This window comes from Cetorhinus maximus, unplaced genomic scaffold (genome assembly GCF_964194155.1).
Source record: "Cetorhinus maximus unplaced genomic scaffold, sCetMax3.hap1.1 HAP1_SCAFFOLD_2334, whole genome shotgun sequence".
NCBI lineage: Eukaryota > Metazoa > Chordata > Chondrichthyes > Lamniformes > Cetorhinidae > Cetorhinus > Cetorhinus maximus.
In genome coordinates this window covers 18,590-35,000 of record NW_027598273.1, presented here as the reverse complement: position 1 = coordinate 35,000, position 16,411 = coordinate 18,590, and the positions used below count along the sequence as shown (strand labels likewise).

Below are 16,411 nucleotides of genomic sequence, written 5' to 3'. Positions count from 1 at the left end.
TAATAGCCCCTTGAGAAGGTGGGGGGTGAGCTGCCTTCTTGACCCGCTGCAGTCTCCTGTGGTGTAGGTACACCCACAGTGCTGTTAGGGAGGGAGTTCCAGGATTTTGTACGTGTGGTGTAGGTACACCCACAGCGCTGTTAGGGATGGAGTTCCAGGATTTTGTCCCTGTGGTGTAGGTACACCCACAGCGCTGTTAGGGAGGGAGTTCCAGGATTTTGTCCGTGTGGTGTAGGTACACCCACAGCGCTGTTAGGGAGGGAGTTCCAGGATTTTGTACGTGTGGTGTAGGTACACCCACCGCGCTGTTAGGGAGGGAGTTCCAGGATTTTGTCCCGTGTGTGGTGTAGGTACACCCACGGCGCTGTTAGGGAGGGAGTTCCAGGATTTTGTCCGTGTGGTGTAGGTACACCCACAGCGCTGTTAGGGAGGGAGTTCCAGGATTTTGTCCGTGTGGTGTAGGTACACCCACGGCGCTGTTAGGGAGGGAGTTCCAGGATTTTTGTCCCCGTGTGTGGTGTAGGTACACCCACTGCGCTGTTAGGGAGGGAGTTCCAGGATTTTGTCCCTGTGGTGTAGGTACACCCACGGCGCTGTTAGGGAGGGAGTTCCAGGATTTTGACCCAGCGACAGTGAACGGCCGATATATTTCCAAGTCAGGATGGTGAGGGGCTTGGAGGGGAACTTCCAGGTGGTGGTGTTCCCCATGTGTCTGCTGCCCTGGTCCTTCTAGATGGTAGTGGTCATGGGTTTGGAAGGTGCTGTCTAAGGAGCCTTGGTGAATTCCTGCAGTGCATCTTGTAGATGGTACACACACTGCTGCTACTGTGTGTTGGTGGTGGAGGGAGTGAATGTTTGTGGATGGGGTGCCGATCAAGCGGGGCTGCTTTGTCCTGGATGGTGTTGAGCTTCTTGAGTGTTGTGGGAGGTGCACTCATCCAGGCAAGTGGGGAGTATCCCATCACACTCCTGACTTGTGCCTTGTAGATGGTGGACAGGCTTTGGGGAGTCAGGAGGTGAGTTACTCTCCGCAGGATTCCCAGCCTCTGACCTGCTCTTGTAGCCACAGTATTTATATGGCTGGTCCAGTTCAGTTTCTGGTCAATGGTAACCCCCAGGATGTTGATAGTGGGGGATTCAGTGATGGTAATGCCATTGAATATCAAGGGGTGATGGTTGGATTCTCTCTTGTTGGAGATGGTCATTGCCTGGCACTTGTGTGGTGTGAATGTTACTTGCTACTTGTCAGCCCAAGCCTGGATATTGTCCAGGTCTTGCTGCATTTGGACATGGACTGCTTCAGTATCTGAGGAGTCGCGAATGGTGCTGAACATTGTGCAATCATCAGTGAACATCCCCACTTCTGACCTTATGATGGAAGGAAGGTCATTGATGAAGCAGCTGAAGATGGTTGGGCCGAGGACACTACCCTGAGGAACTCCTGCAGTGATGTCCTGGAGCTGAGATGACTGACCTCCAACAACCACAACCATCTTCCTTTGTGCTGGGTATGACTCCAACCAGCGGAGAGTTTTCCCCCTGATTCCCATTGACTCCAGTTTTGCTAGGGATCCTTGATGCCACACTCGGTCAAATGCTGCCTCGATGTCAAGGGCAGTCACTCTCACCTCATTTGTTCATTTTTCCTGAAGGTTTCTGACTATATATACTGTCGATATGAACGTTTTTATTTTATGATGCAGATACAGTTTCAGACAAATAGAACAATAGGATTTACATATTAGAAAGAGAGAAACATGTATAAGAAGGAGATTTAAAGGTTATGTACCGGAGGGCCATGTAAAATCTAACTGGAGGTTGTAAAATAGCCTCAGTGAAGCCTCCAGAGTCTGTTGACAAGTCCGCTGTCTAATGAAACTGGAGTTGGGGAAAAGCCACTTGTGGTGTTATGTTAACTTGCTGAATCTGTTATAAATCTCAAATCTATTTTTGGACCATTGCCTTGAATGGAGTGTAACTGGGTGTCAGGTTAATTGGGAATTTTAGGATTTTGTGGTAGTAATTGTAGTCTTATGTATGTACTTGACATCTTTTACATTGTTAATAAATGTTTTAATTTGTTTCTTTTTGAAACCTCTTGGTGGATTTATTACTTCTGAATTCAGTGCACACATCTGGTAATAAACACAAATTGCAAAACAGTCGTGATAGTGCGGCCAAGTGCATCTGGCACATTTGGCGCACATCAGCTGCCTCGTCACCACACCCACCCAGCCTCGATCCACACAGGGCCCAGTGTCCAGCCTCAATGTGTGGATTGCGGCTCCCATTAGGGGATGATGAGAGGGAGAGCAGGAACGAGGAGAGACAGCGCAATGAGAGTGAGGTGGCAGGATGCAAGAGGGAATGACAGAATAGAGGGGGATAGGAGAGAGGGAGTGAAAATGGAGGGGAGGGGGAGGGAACAAAAGAATGAAGGGCGGGTGGGAGAGGTATGGAGACGTTTTGGAGGAGAGGTGAGAAGGAGTGAGGGACAGAGGGTGTGAGAAAATGGAGGGTGAGAGGTAGTTAACGGGAGAATGAAGTTGGGGGAGAGAGGTAATGTGGGCATTGGGAGACAGGAGAGAGGGAGTGAGAGGATGGAGAGGGAGAGGAGAGAGGGAGTGAGAGGATGTTACAGTGAAGTTACAGTGAACTTATGGTGATGTTACAGTGAAGTTACAATGAATTTACAGTGACATTACAGTGATATTACAGTGAAGTTACATTGAAGTTACTGTGAAGTTACAATGATGTTACTGTGATATTACAGTGATATTACAGTGATGTTACATTGAAGTTACAGTGATATTACAGTGATGTTACTGTGAAGTTACATTGAAGTTACAGTGATATTACAGTGATATTACAGTGATGTTACTGTGAAGTTACAGTGATATTACTGTGAAGTTACACTGATATTACAGTGATATTACAGTGATGTTACTGTGAAGTTACAGTGATATTACTGTGAAGTTACACTGATATTACAGTGATATTACAGTGATGTTACTGTGAAGTTACTGTGAAGTTAGTGATATTACAGTGAAGTTACAATGATGTTACTGTGATATTACAGTGATATTACAGTGATGTTACTGAGAAGTTAAAGTGAAGTTACAGTGAAGTTACTTTGATGTTACAGTGAAGTTACAGTGAAGTTATGGTGATGTTACAGTGATGTTACAGTGAAGTTACTGTATTGTTACAGAGATGTGACAGTGAAGTTACGGTGATGTTACAGTGAAGTCACAGTGAAGTCACAGTGACGTTACAGTTAAGTTACTGTGATGTTACAGTGATGTTACAGTGATATTACAGTGATATTACAGTGATGTTACTGAGAAGTTAAAGTGAAGTTACAGTGAAGTTACTTTGATGTTACAGTGAAGTTACAGTGAAGTTACGGTGATGTTACAGTGAAGTTACGGTGAAGTTACAGTGAAGTTACGGTGACGTTACAGTGAAGTTACGGTGAAGTTACAGTGAAGATACGGTGACGTTACAGTGAAGTTACGGTGAAGTTACGGTGACATTACAGTGAAGTTACAGTGAAGTTACGGTGACGTTACAGTGAAGTTACGGTGAAGTTACAGTGAAGTTACGGTGACGTTACAGTGACGTTACAGTGAAGTTACAGTGAAGTTACGGTGACGTTACAGTGAAGTTACGGTGAAGTTACAGTGAAGTTACGGTGAAGTTACAGTGAAGTTACGGTGAAGTTACAGTGAAGTTACGGTGACGTTACGGTGACGTTACAGTGACGTTACGGTGAAGTTACGGTGACGTTACGGTGACGTTACGGTGACGTTACAGTGACGTTACAGTGAAGTTACAGTGAAGTTACAGTGAAGTTACGGTGACGTTACAGTGAAGTTACAGTGAAGTTACGGTGACGTTACAATGAAGTTACAGTGAAGTTACAGTGAAGTTACATTGACGTTACGGTGACGTTACAGTGAAGTTACGGTGAAGTTACGGTGAAGTTACGGTGAAGTTACGGTGAAGTTACGGTGAAGTTACGGTGAAGTTACAGTGAAGTTACAGTGGTGTTACGGTGAAGTTACGGTGACGTTACGGTGACGTTACAGTGACGTTACAGTGAAGTTACGGTGACGTTACAGTGGTGTTACAGTGAAGTTACGGTGACGTTACAGTGAAGTTACGGTGACGTTACGGTGACATTACAGTGACGTTACAGTGAAGTTACGGTGACGTTACAGTGGTGTTACAGTGAAGTTACGGTGACGTTACAGTGACGTTACAGTGAAGTTACAGTGGTTGGGAGGATTCATTTAGCTTCAGCAAGAAGAGAGGGGAATGATGATTGTAAAGAGCAGATACAAAGGTGAGTTTGTCAATGTGGATCCGGACAGGTTTCCGATTCTCCCTCCCCACTATCGGCAATTTGTCCTGGCTATGTTAGGCTTAATTTGACCCGTGTTAACTTGTATCCCTTTGCCTTTCTGGCCAGGTCCGAGAGAGTCCCTGGATTACGAGGATGCAGAGATTGGAAACATCCCCTCCCAACTCCCCTCACTGCCGGAGCCTCGAGGGACAGGCCCCTCTGTCAGGTGAGGCACTGTCCACCATCTTATCGAGATCCTAGTGGACATCCCCAAAACACCCTCAGCCAATGGAGAGCTTTCCCAGAACCACAGGCCATGTGGGAATCTCAGAAGCACAGCTGCAGATTAGTGCACAGCAAGATCTCACAAACAGCTGGGTGACCGATGGCCAGAACACCCAGAAAGTGTGGGGGAGTGGAGCACTGGGGAGAGGGTGGGGTTTGGGTTGGGGGCATTGGGAAGGGGGTGGGGTGTTGGTGGGGGTTTGACGAGAGGGTAGGGGTGGGGGCAATGCAGTGAGGGTGGGGCAAATGAGAGAGGGTTTGAGTTTGAGGTGGGGAGTTGGGTATTTGAGTTTGGGGTGAGGGTGAGGGTGGGGGCGGGGGTGGGGGCGGGGGCCGGGGCCGGGGCGGGGGCGGGGGCGGGGGTGAGGGGGTTTTGTGGGTGCGATTTGAGGCTGTCTCTGTAACATTTTGCCCCTCCTGTTGCCCCCTGTATTTACCCCGTCCCTCAGGCCCAGTCCACAGGACCCCGAACGCTGTCGAACTTCCTTCAACGCTGCAGCTCAGATCCGGGGAGAGACCTTCTTCTTCAAAGGTAGGTCAGTGGTTTGGCCTCAGTACCACCAGCCCCCAGATCTCCCTCCCTTCACCCTCCCCCCCTCCCCCCCCCCTCCCCTCATGGCAGGAGGAATCCTCATTCACTCCATATCTCACCCAGGAATCTGTTCAGGACTAGAACAGCAAGCTATTCAACTCTGGAAGGCATCACAGTCATTCTTAAACCTCCTCAGATCTGAACTATCAGGACTCAGCCCTTCACACAGAGGGGAAATGGCCCAGCTCAGTGCACGGCCCAGGCCCAGGCCCTGTCCCCAGCCTAGGCCCAGGCCCTGTCTCCAGCCTAGGCCCAGGCCCTGTCTCCAGCCTAGGCCCAGGCCCTGTCTCCAGCCTAGGCCCAGGCCCTGTCTCCAGCCTTGGCCCAGGCCCTGTCTCCAGCCTTGGCCCAGGCCCTGTCTCCAGCCTAGGCTCAGGCCTTGTCTCCAGCCTAGGCCCAGGCCCTGTCTCCAGCCTTGGCCCAGGCCCTGTCTCCAGCCTTGGCCCAGGCCCTGTCTCCAGCCTTGGCCCAGGCCCTGTCTCCAGCCTAGGCCCAGGCCCTGTCTCCAGCCTAGGCCCAGGCTCTGTCTCCAGCCTAGGCTCAGGCCCTGTTTCCAGCCTAGGTCCAGGCTCTGTCTCCAGCCTAGGCCCAGGCCCTTTCTCCAGCCTAGGCCCAGGCCCCTTCTCCAGCCTAGACCCAGGCCCTGTCTCCAGCCTAGGCCCAGGCTCTGTCTCCAACCTCGGCCCAGGCTCTGTCTCCAGCCTAGGCCCAGGCTCTGTCTCCAACCTCGGCCCGGGCCCTGTTTCCAGCCTAGGCCCAGGCTCTGTCTCCAGCCTCGGCCCAGGCCCTGTCTCCAGCCTAGGCCCAGGCCCTGTCTCCAGCCTAGGCCCAGGCCCTGTCTCCAGCCTAGGCCCAGGCCCTGTCTCCAGCCTAGGTCCAGGCTCTGTCTCCAGCCTTGGCTTAGACCCAGTTTCACAGCCTCAGCCCAGACTCTGTTCCCTGGCCTATGTAAAGCCTCAAACCCCAGCGAGGACAAAGGCAATGTCCCCAGTGTAGGCCCAGACCCAGACCCAGAGACAGGCCCAGACCCAGACCCAGACCCAGGGACAGGCCCAGACCCAGAGACAGGCCCAGACCCAGACCGAGAGACAGGCCCAGACCCAGACCCAGACCCAGAGACAGGCCCAGACCCAGAGACAGGCCCAGACCCAGACCGAGAGACAGGCCCAGACCCAGACCCAGACCAAGAGACAGACCCAGACCCAGACACAGACCCAGACCGAGAGACAGACCCAGACCCAGACACAGACCCAGACCGAGAGACAGGCCCAGACCCAGACCCAGACCGAGAGACAGGCCCAGACCCAGACTGAGAGACAGACCCAGACCCAGACACAGACCCAGACCGAGAGACAGGCCCAGACCCAGACCCAGACCGATAGACAGGCCCAGACCCAGACCCAGACCGAGAGACAGGCCCAGACCCAGACTGAGAGACAGACCCAGACCCAGACACAGACCCAGACCGAGAGACAGGCCCAGACCCAGACTGAGAGACAGACCCAGACCCAGACACAGACCCAGACCGAGAGACAGGCCCGGACCCAGACCGAGAGACAGGCCCAGACACAGACACAGACCCAGACCCTGTCGGTTCACTGTCTCTCCCCCTGACCTCTGTGCATTTGTTTTGTTTCCTCAGGTCGGTATTTTTGGCGTCTTGGCCATTCCGGCCACTTGACCTCCCTCCGGCCCACGCGAATCAGTCGTTTCTGGCGGGGTCTGCCCGGTAACCTGGAGCGTGTGGACGCTGTGTACGAGCGGCAGACTGACCACAATATCCTCTTCTTCACTGGTAAAACACAAAGCCTGGGCTCAGGGATCAGGGTCTGCAGCTGGTGTCTGTTGTCTGAGTCTGTGTCTGCATCTGTGTCTGTGTCTGGGTTTGTCTCTGTGCCTATGACTGGTTCTGGGTCTGCGTGTCAATGTGTGGGTCTGGGTCTGTGTCTGTGTCTGGATCTGTGCCAGGGTCTGTCTGTCTGGGTATGTGCCTGTGTCTGGGTCAGTGTTTATGCCTGTCTGGGTCTGTGTCTGGGTCTATCTGCATCTGTGTCTGCGTCTGGGCCTTTGTCTGGGTCTGTCTGGGTCTATGTCTGGGTCTGTGTCTGGGTATGTCTGGCTCTGTGTCTAGGTCAGTGTCTGGATCAGTGACTGTGTCTGTGTCTGGGTCTGTCGGTGTCTGCCTGGCTCTGTGTCTGTGTCTGGGTCTGTCTGGGTCTGTGCCTATGTCTGGGTCTGTCTGGGTCTGTGTATGTGTCTGTGTCTGGGCCTGGGTCTGTGTCTGTGTCTGGGTCTGTCTGGGTCTGTGCCTATGTCTGGGTCTGTCTGGGTCTGTGTCTGGGTATGTGTCTGTGTCTGGGCCTGGGTCTGTGTCTGGGCCTGGGTCTGTGTCTGGGCCTGGGTCTGTGTCTGGGCCTGGGTCTGGGTCTGGGCCTGGGTCTGGGTCTGGGTCTGGGCCTGGGCCTGGGTCTGGGTCTGTCTGGGCCTGTGTCTAGGTCTGAGTCTGGGTCTGCCTGGCTCTGTGCCTGTGTCTGGGTCTGTCTGAGCCTGTGTCTGGGTCTGAGTCTGGGTCTGTCTGGCTCTGTGCCTGTGTCTGCGTCTGTCTGTGTCTGGCTCTATATCTGGGCCTGTGTCTGGGTCTGAGTCTGGGTCTGGGTCTGTCTGAGTCTGTGTCTGGGACTGTATGGGTCTGTGTCTGTGTCTGTGTCTGGGTCTGTATGGGTCTGTGTCTGTGTCTGGGTCTGTCTGGGTCTGTGTCTGTGTCTCGGTCTGTCTGGACCTGTGTCTGTGTCTGTCTGAGTCTGTGTCTGGGTCTGTCTGGATCTGTCTGTGTCTGGGTCTGTCTGTGTCTGTTTCTGTGTCTGCCTGTGTCTGTGTCTGTGTATGTCTGGGTCTGTCTGTGTCTGGGTCTGTCTGTGTCCGTGTCTGTCTGTGTCTGGGTCTGTCTGCGTCTGTGTCTGTCTGTGTCTGTGTCTGGGTCTGTCTGTGTCTGGGTCTGTCTGGCTCCAGGTTTGGGTCTGTCTGGGTCTGGGTCTGTTTGGGTCTGTCTGGGTCTGTGTCTGTGTGGGTCTGTCTGGGTCTGCGTGCTGGTGTCTGCCTGTCTCTGTGTCTGTGTCTGTGTCTGGGTCTGGGTCTGTGTCTGTCTGGGTCTGTGTCTGGGTCTGTGTCTGTGTCTGTCTGGGTCTGTCTCTGTCTGTGTCTGGGTCTGTGTCTGGGTCTGGGTCTGGGTCTGTGTCTGTGTCTGTCTGTGTCTGGGTCTGGGTCTGGGTCTGTCTGTGTCTGGGTCTGTCTGTGTCTGGGTCTCTCTGTGTCTGTGTCTGAGTCTGTCTGTGTCTGGGTCTGTCTGTGTCTGTGTCTGGGTCTGTCTGTGCCTGTGTCTGTCTGTGTCTGTCTGTGTCTGGGTCTGTCTGTGTCAGTCTGGGTCTGTGTCTGTGCCTGGGTCTGAGTCTGGGTCTGGGTCTGTCTGTGTCTGTGTCTGTGTCTGTCTGTGTCTGTGTCTGTCTGTGTCTGGGTCTGTCTGTGTCTGCGTGCTGGTGTCCGCCTGTCTCTGTGTCTGGGTCTGTGTCTGTGTCTGTCTGTGTCTGTGTCTGTGCCTGGGTCTGTCTGTGTCTGTCTGTGTTTGGGTCTGTGTCTGTGTCTGTCTGGGTCTGTGTCTGTCTGTGTCTGTGTCTCAGGTCTGTGTCTGTCTGGGTCTGTGTCTGTCTGTCTCTGTATCTGGGTCTGTGCCTGGGTCTGTCTCTGTCTGTGTCTGTGTCTGTGTCTGGGTCTGGGTCCGTATCTGTGTCTGTGTCTGTGTCTGGGTCTGGGTCTGTGTCTGTGTCTGTGTCTGTGTCTGTGTCTGGGTCTGGGTCTGGGTCTGGGTCTGGGTCTGGGTCTGTGTCTGTCTGGGTCTGGGTGCTGGTGTCTGCTCTCTGAGCTGAGGGTTTGATTTGAATCCCTCTCCCCCCCCAGGCTCCCAGTATTGGATCTTTAAGGATAACAGGCTCCAGGACAGCTCCCCGAGACCCCTCAGTGAGTTTGGGCTCCCGGTCAGTGGGATCGATGCAGTTTTCACCGTGTCTGTCAGTCAGAAAACCTATTTCATCCGCGACGCTCAGCTCTGGGTTTACAACGAGAGGGAGAAGGGGCTGGATCCAGGTTTCCCCAGGGAATCGTGGCCCTGGACAGAGATTCCCCGGAAAATCGACAGTGCCCTGACCTGGACTGATGGTGAGACCCATTCCCCTTCCCTCCCTCCTCCCCTCACTCCCTCCATCCCTCCTCCCCTCACTCCCTCCATCCCTCCCTTGTCCCCTCATTCCCTCCATCCCTCCTCCCCTCACTCCCTCCATCCCTCCTCCCCTCACTCCCTCCATCCCTCCTCCCCTCACTCCCTCCCAGACCTCATTCCGTTCATCCCTCCTCCCTCACTCCCTCCATCCCTCCTCCCCTCACTTCCTCCATCCCTCCTCCCCTCACTCCCTCCATCCCTCCCCAACCTCACTCCCTCCATCCCTCCCTCCTCCCCTCACTCCCTCCATCCCTCCTCCCCTCACTCTCTCCATCCCTCCCCAACCTCACTCCCTCCATCCCTCCCTCCTCCCCTCACTCCCTCCATCCCTCTTCCCCTCACTCTCTCCATCCCTCATTCACACCTGTCCTCCTTCCCTCCCTCACTCCCTCCTTTACTCCCTCCCTCCCTCATTCCCTCCATCCCTCCCCCGACCTCACTCCCTCCATTCCTCCCCCGACCTCACTCCCTCCATCCCTCATTCACACCTGCCCTCCTTCCCTCCCTCACTTCTTCCCTCCCTCCTCCCCTCACTCAATCCTTCCCTTACTCCCACCGCCCCTTGATCCCCCTCATTCCCTCCTCCCCTCACTCACTTCTTCCATCGTTCCAACCCTCCCTCTTTCCCTCACTCGCCCCTCCCATTACTCCCTCCTTCTCTCCCTCACTCCTTCCCTCACTTGATCTCTCTCCCTCTATCAATCCCTCCCTCGCTCCGTCTATCTCTCGCTCACTCCTTCCCTTGCCCCACTACACACAGCCTCCCTCCATCCCTCAATCCCTCCTTTCTTCCCTCATTGCCCTACTCACCGCCACACTCCCTCGCTCCTATCGGCCCTACTGCAGGACAATCGGGGGTCACCCCGGATCAGTGCCCACCCCAGCACCTCACGGTGAGCACCCTTGGGTGGGCAATCATCATTAACCCTCCGTTCCCTGTTCTGGATCATTGTATTTTCTATGTCTTTGCCTCACTCCATCATCCCTCTCTCCTTCCTTCCCAGCGGAGTTTGATAGCTCAGGAATTAGTTTACGATTAGGGATGACAGGATGTACTAGAGTTCTATTCCGAAACATCACCAAACTTTTCCTAATTCTAAACTCTAACCTGAATCCCTAACCCAAACCCTAACCCCAACCCCTAACCCCTAACCCTAAATTCACCCCTAACCCCAGCCCCTAACCCAAACCCTAACCCCAACCCCTAACCCCTAACCCTAAATTCACCCCTAACACCAGCCCCTAACCCAAACCCTAACCCCAACCCCTAACCCCTAACCCTAAATTCACCCCTAACCTCAGCCCCTAACCCAAACCCTAACCCCAACTGTTAACCCCTAACCCTAAATTCACCCCTAACCCTAACCCTAACCCTAAGCTTCACCCCTAACCCCAACCCCTAACCCTAACCTTCACCCCTAACCCCAACCCCTAACCCTAAGCTTCACCCCTAACCCCAACCCCTAACCCCTAACCCTAACCTTCACCCCTAACCCTAACCCAAATCTTAACCCAAACCCTAACCCCAACACCTAACCCCTAACCCAAACCCTAACCCCAACCCCTAACCCTAACCTTCACCCCTAACCCTAACCCAAACCTGAACATCTAACCACAACCCTAATTCTAACCCTAAACTCTAACCTTAACCCTAACCCTAGCCTTAACTCTAACCCTAAACCTAACCTATAACCCCAATCCCTAACCCTAACCCGTAACCATAACCCTAGTCCTAACCCTAACCTATAACCTGAATCCCTAATGCTAACCCTAACCCTAATCCAAAACCCTAACCCCTCATCCTTAACTCTAACCCAAACCCTAACCTCCAACCCTTAACTCTAACCCTAACTGTAACCCTAACCTTTAACTCTAACCTCACCCCTAACCCTAACCCCTAACCCTAACTCTAACACTAACCCGAACACTAACTTCTAACCCGAACTCCTAACTCTAACCTCTAACTCTAACCATAACATCTAATCCTAACCCTAACCTCTAAACCTAGCCCTTACCCCTAACCCTAACTTCTAACTGTAACCCCTAACCCTAACCTCTAACCCTAATCCCTAACCATAACCTCTAACACTGCCCCGACCCTGACCCTGATCCTGACCCTGACACTGAACCCAACCCCTAACCCTAAACCTAACCGAATCATTAACCTTAACACTAGCCCCTAACACAAAACCTAACCATATCAATGAACTTAACTCTAACTCCTAACTATAAACCTAACCCTATAATTAACACTAACCCTAATCCCTAACTGTAAACCTAAACTCATCATTAACCTGAACCCCTAACATTAAAACAAACCCCATCAATACCCCAACCATAAATCTAACCCTATCATTAACCCTAACACTAACAACTAATCCTAAAATTATCCCTATCATTAAAACTAACCCTAACACCTTACCCTAACGGTACGTGTAACCCTAAACCTAACCCCAAAACTAGCCCTGACCCTGACCCAGTTATAACACAACAGATAATGAGTGGAAAGTGTTTCAAATCCATAAGGGAAACTTCATCAAACGGTCACCACTTCTGGGGATGGTGGACTGTAATATCGAGTCTCACTGCTCCCCGAGCTGTGACAAATGTCTCACTCACACACACACACACACTCACACACACACACACACTCACACACACACACACACACACACACACACTCACACAGACACACTCACTCACACACACACACACGCACACACACACGCACACACACACACACACATGCACACACACACACACACACACACACACACACACACTCACTCACACACACACTCACACACACTCACGCACTCACACTCACACACACACACACACTCACACACACACACACACACTCACACACACACACACTCACATGCTCACACACACTCATACACACTCACACTCACATACACACACACACACACTCACACACTCACTCACACACACACACACTCACACACAAACTCACACACACACACACACACACACTCACACACACACTCTCACACACACACACACACACACTCACACACACTCACTCACACACTCACTCACACACACACACACTCTCACACTCACTCACACACACGCTCACACACTCTCTCACACACACACACACACTCACACACACACACTCACACACACACTCACTCACACACACACACTCTCTCACACTCACTCACACACACGGTCACACACTCTCTCACACACACACACACTCGCACACACTCACTCACACACAAACACACACACTCACACACACACACTCACACACACACTCACTCACACACACACTCTCTCACACTCACTCACACACACGGTCACACACTCTCTCACACACACACACACTCGCACACACTCACTCACACACACTCACACACACTCACACACACACACACTCACTCACACTCACACACTCTCACACACACACTCACACACACACTCACTCACACGCACTCACACACTCACACACACACACTCACACACTCACTCACTCACACTCACACACACACTCACACACACTCACACACACACTCACTCACACACACACTCACTCACTCACACGCACTCACACACACACACTCACACACACTCACACGCACGCACACACTCACACACACACACACACACACTCACACACACACTCACTCACATGCACTCACACACACACACACACACACACTCGCACACACACACTCACACACACACTCACTCACACGCACTCACACACTCACACACACACACACACTCGCACACACACTCACTCTCACACACTCACACACACACACACACACACAGACAATATGTATTTTAAGGGTGAGATGAAACAGTTCAATATCACCAATCTGGAATTCAGGATTAGATGGGTTGACTTCAGTTGCTTCATTCCCAATTCCTTGCGGGTTGGTGTGACTGACACGAGGTGGTCGACCAGCGCTTGCAGTCTGTGGTTCTCTGGCTGAAACTTGCTTTTAATGTCTCTGCCTTTGAATTTTCCCCTTTTGCTCCTGACTAAGGATTTGCGAAGAAAGCAGGATACAGCGATGCGAGGAATAGCCAGCTGGCTACTACGGCAGGATTACTGGAGTCTTACAAAACACAGGAGAGAGAGGTTTCAGCTCTTTCCTCTTCTCAGGCTAGGAGCTGACCTACTGCACTATCCTCACACAAAACCTGGCTACTTGGTCAGTAGCCAATCAAAACATCTTCGTTAGACAGCTCCCTCTTAAGCCAGGTCTCCTTTCCAGCACCATTCTGTCCATCCTGGCACACACTGTTCCAGGATAGCAACATTGCAGATTCCACATCCTGTTCCAGGGAACGTGCCTTTGAACTGCAGCCACGGTAGTTTTTAAAGCCACAGTCCAATCTTAAAGTCACAGTCCAAGAAAAAAGAAAACAGATCTTCTTTACAAATTTGTATTATATTTTGAGATATATGCCTGAATTCAGTAGTAGTAAGACTACCACAGCTTCAGCGGTTTCTAGAAAACTGAATTAAACGATTATTAATGAAAAACATACATAGGCCTAGAAGTTACTACTATAATGACTCCTAAAACCTCTAATTAATCTGGCTCCCAGTTACACCTCTGTAAAAAACAAATAGATTTAAACAGACCCAGGCAAAGCAACACAATAACCTGGGCAGGAGAATTCGAAGTGAGTTTCCTCAGCTCCAGTTCCTGTAGACAGCAACATGATGCACAGAGACTGGAGGCTTTTCACACTTGTTAGAACTTAGAATTCCTTCTCCTCTTGCACTTAGCATCACCTCTTTTACACATGTTTCTCCCTTTTTAATGCATATTTCATTGTTCCGATATGCTTTGGAATTTTACCTTTCTGATAATATAAATCTTTTCCTAGCACTCTTATTATCAGTAGCCCTTGGGAAAAGTAAACGCACTGTTTGGCTCAGACTCTTCTGGCTAGGTGTAACATCGCATCATCTCTTTGAAATTCAAACTAACCTAATTTATCTAAAAATGCAAATGTCCCTCAGGCCTCACATTCAAAATCTTCTGCCTTGTTTATGTATTTAGCAATTCAAACCTCGCTTCTTGTTGATAACTCAAAGACCCCAGACCAGCTGACCCCAATTCAACTAAACCCCACACACGCAGAAATTATCCACACCCAACTATTAATCTATCTTTACAATACATCACAATAATATTATGACAATTATATTTTCATGACACACTAACCCTAACCCCAAACATTAACCCCTAACCCTAACACAAACCCTGACACTAAAACTAACGCCAACCCTGGTCCTAACCCTAACCCTAACCTTAACCCTAACCCAAACCCTAACACAAACACCAACCCTGACACTAAAACCAACGCCAACCCTGGTCCTAACCCTAACCCTAACCCTAACCTTAACCCTAACCCTAACCCTAACACAAACACCAACCCTGACACTAAAACCAACGCCAACCCTGGTCCTAACCCTAACCCTAACCCTAACCTTAACCCTAACCCTAACCCTAACACAAACACCAACCCTGACACTAAAACCAACGCTAACCCTGGTCCTAACCCTAACCTTAAACTTAACCTTAACCCTAACCCTAACGCTAACGCTAACCCTAACCCCGACCCTGACCCTGACCCCAACCCTAACTCTGAATCTAACCCTGACTTTGACCCTGATACTGACCCTGATTGTGACCCTAAGTTTAACCCTAACCTTAACCCAAACCCTGACCATTTCCCTGACCCTCACCCTGACCGGGACCCTAACTCTGTCCTTGACCGTGACCCTAACCCTAATCCTGACTGTGACCCTAACCCTAACCCTGACTGTGACCCTAACCCTGACCGTGACCCTCACCCTGACTGGGACCCTAACTCTGACCCTTGACCCTGAGTCTGACTGTGACCCTAACCTTCACTGTGTTCCTGACCCTAACCCTGCCCCTAACCTTGACCCTAACCCCGACATGACCTTAACCCTGACACTTGACCCTAACCCTGACCCACTCGTGACCCTAACCCTAACCCTGACCGTCACCTTAACCCTGACACTTGACCCAGTCCGTGACCCTAACCCTGATTGTGACCCTAACCCTGACCTTGGCGCTAACCCTAACCTTAAAACCTAAGCCTTATCTTAACCCCTTTTGTTGTTTGGATGCTGAAGGTGCTATTTGAAGGCAGGATGAGGTTGTTGGTTGAATCTTGCCTTTGTTTTCCCGACAGGAGCCGTCTATTTCCTCAGTGGCCGGGAGGTGTGGAGATACGAAGGTGGAGGGAACGTCTTATCTCCTGGTTACCCTCGACCCCTCGGCCCTCACTGGTTGGACTGTGAGGGGTCAGCAGAGGAGAGGGGAGGCCCTCAGGCAGGGCCCAGTGTTGGTGTGGACACAGTGGGAGAGGTGGGGGAGGTCTGTGTGTGTGGGAGTGGGTCACTGGGACTGGACTCCGGACGCACCTTCTCATTACTGCTGGTAACTCTCGGTCAGGGGCTCCGAGCTGCCATCTCTGTATAAGCAGCATCCCTCCCGATCCCCCCGACATCCAAATAACCCCCTCCCCTCCCAGCCCCCCTCCCCCTACACCCCTCCTTCCAGACTGAACCCCTCCCCCAATTCCCACCCGCACTCCCTGAATCCCCCTCCCCCACCTCCTCCCGGGAGCCCTTTCAATCCCATCCTTCTCCATCCCCCACTACCCCATCTCCCCCCTCACCATGGCGATCACACACTCACACCCACACTGACACAGACACACACACACATTCACACACATGCACACTCACACACATACTGACACAGACACACACACACATTCACACACTCACACACATACTGACACAGACACACACACACATTCACACACTCACACACACACTGACACAGACACACACGCACACACTCACACTCACACACACCCGCAC

General features: G+C 51.7%; 1 protein-coding gene across 1 annotated transcript in view; it reads left to right on the top strand.

Moving 5' to 3' along the window:
* The window catches only part of LOC144677236 (matrix metalloproteinase-17-like), a gene marked incomplete at its 5' end in the record, with an annotated part of 30,160 nt that extends 14,156 nt beyond the window's left edge, over nt 1-16,004 (top strand). Inside the window, 5 exons of the mRNA XM_078537422.1 lie at nt 4,475-4,574; nt 5,083-5,165; nt 6,868-7,020; nt 9,177-9,434; nt 15,715-16,004. Of these exons, the coding sequence (XP_078393548.1) occupies nt 4,475-4,574; nt 5,083-5,165; nt 6,868-7,020; nt 9,177-9,434; nt 15,715-16,004 (884 nt within the window). The remainder of the gene's footprint in view (nt 1-4,474; nt 4,575-5,082; nt 5,166-6,867; nt 7,021-9,176; nt 9,435-15,714) is intronic.
* Nucleotides 16,005-16,411: the final 407 nt, after the last annotated feature.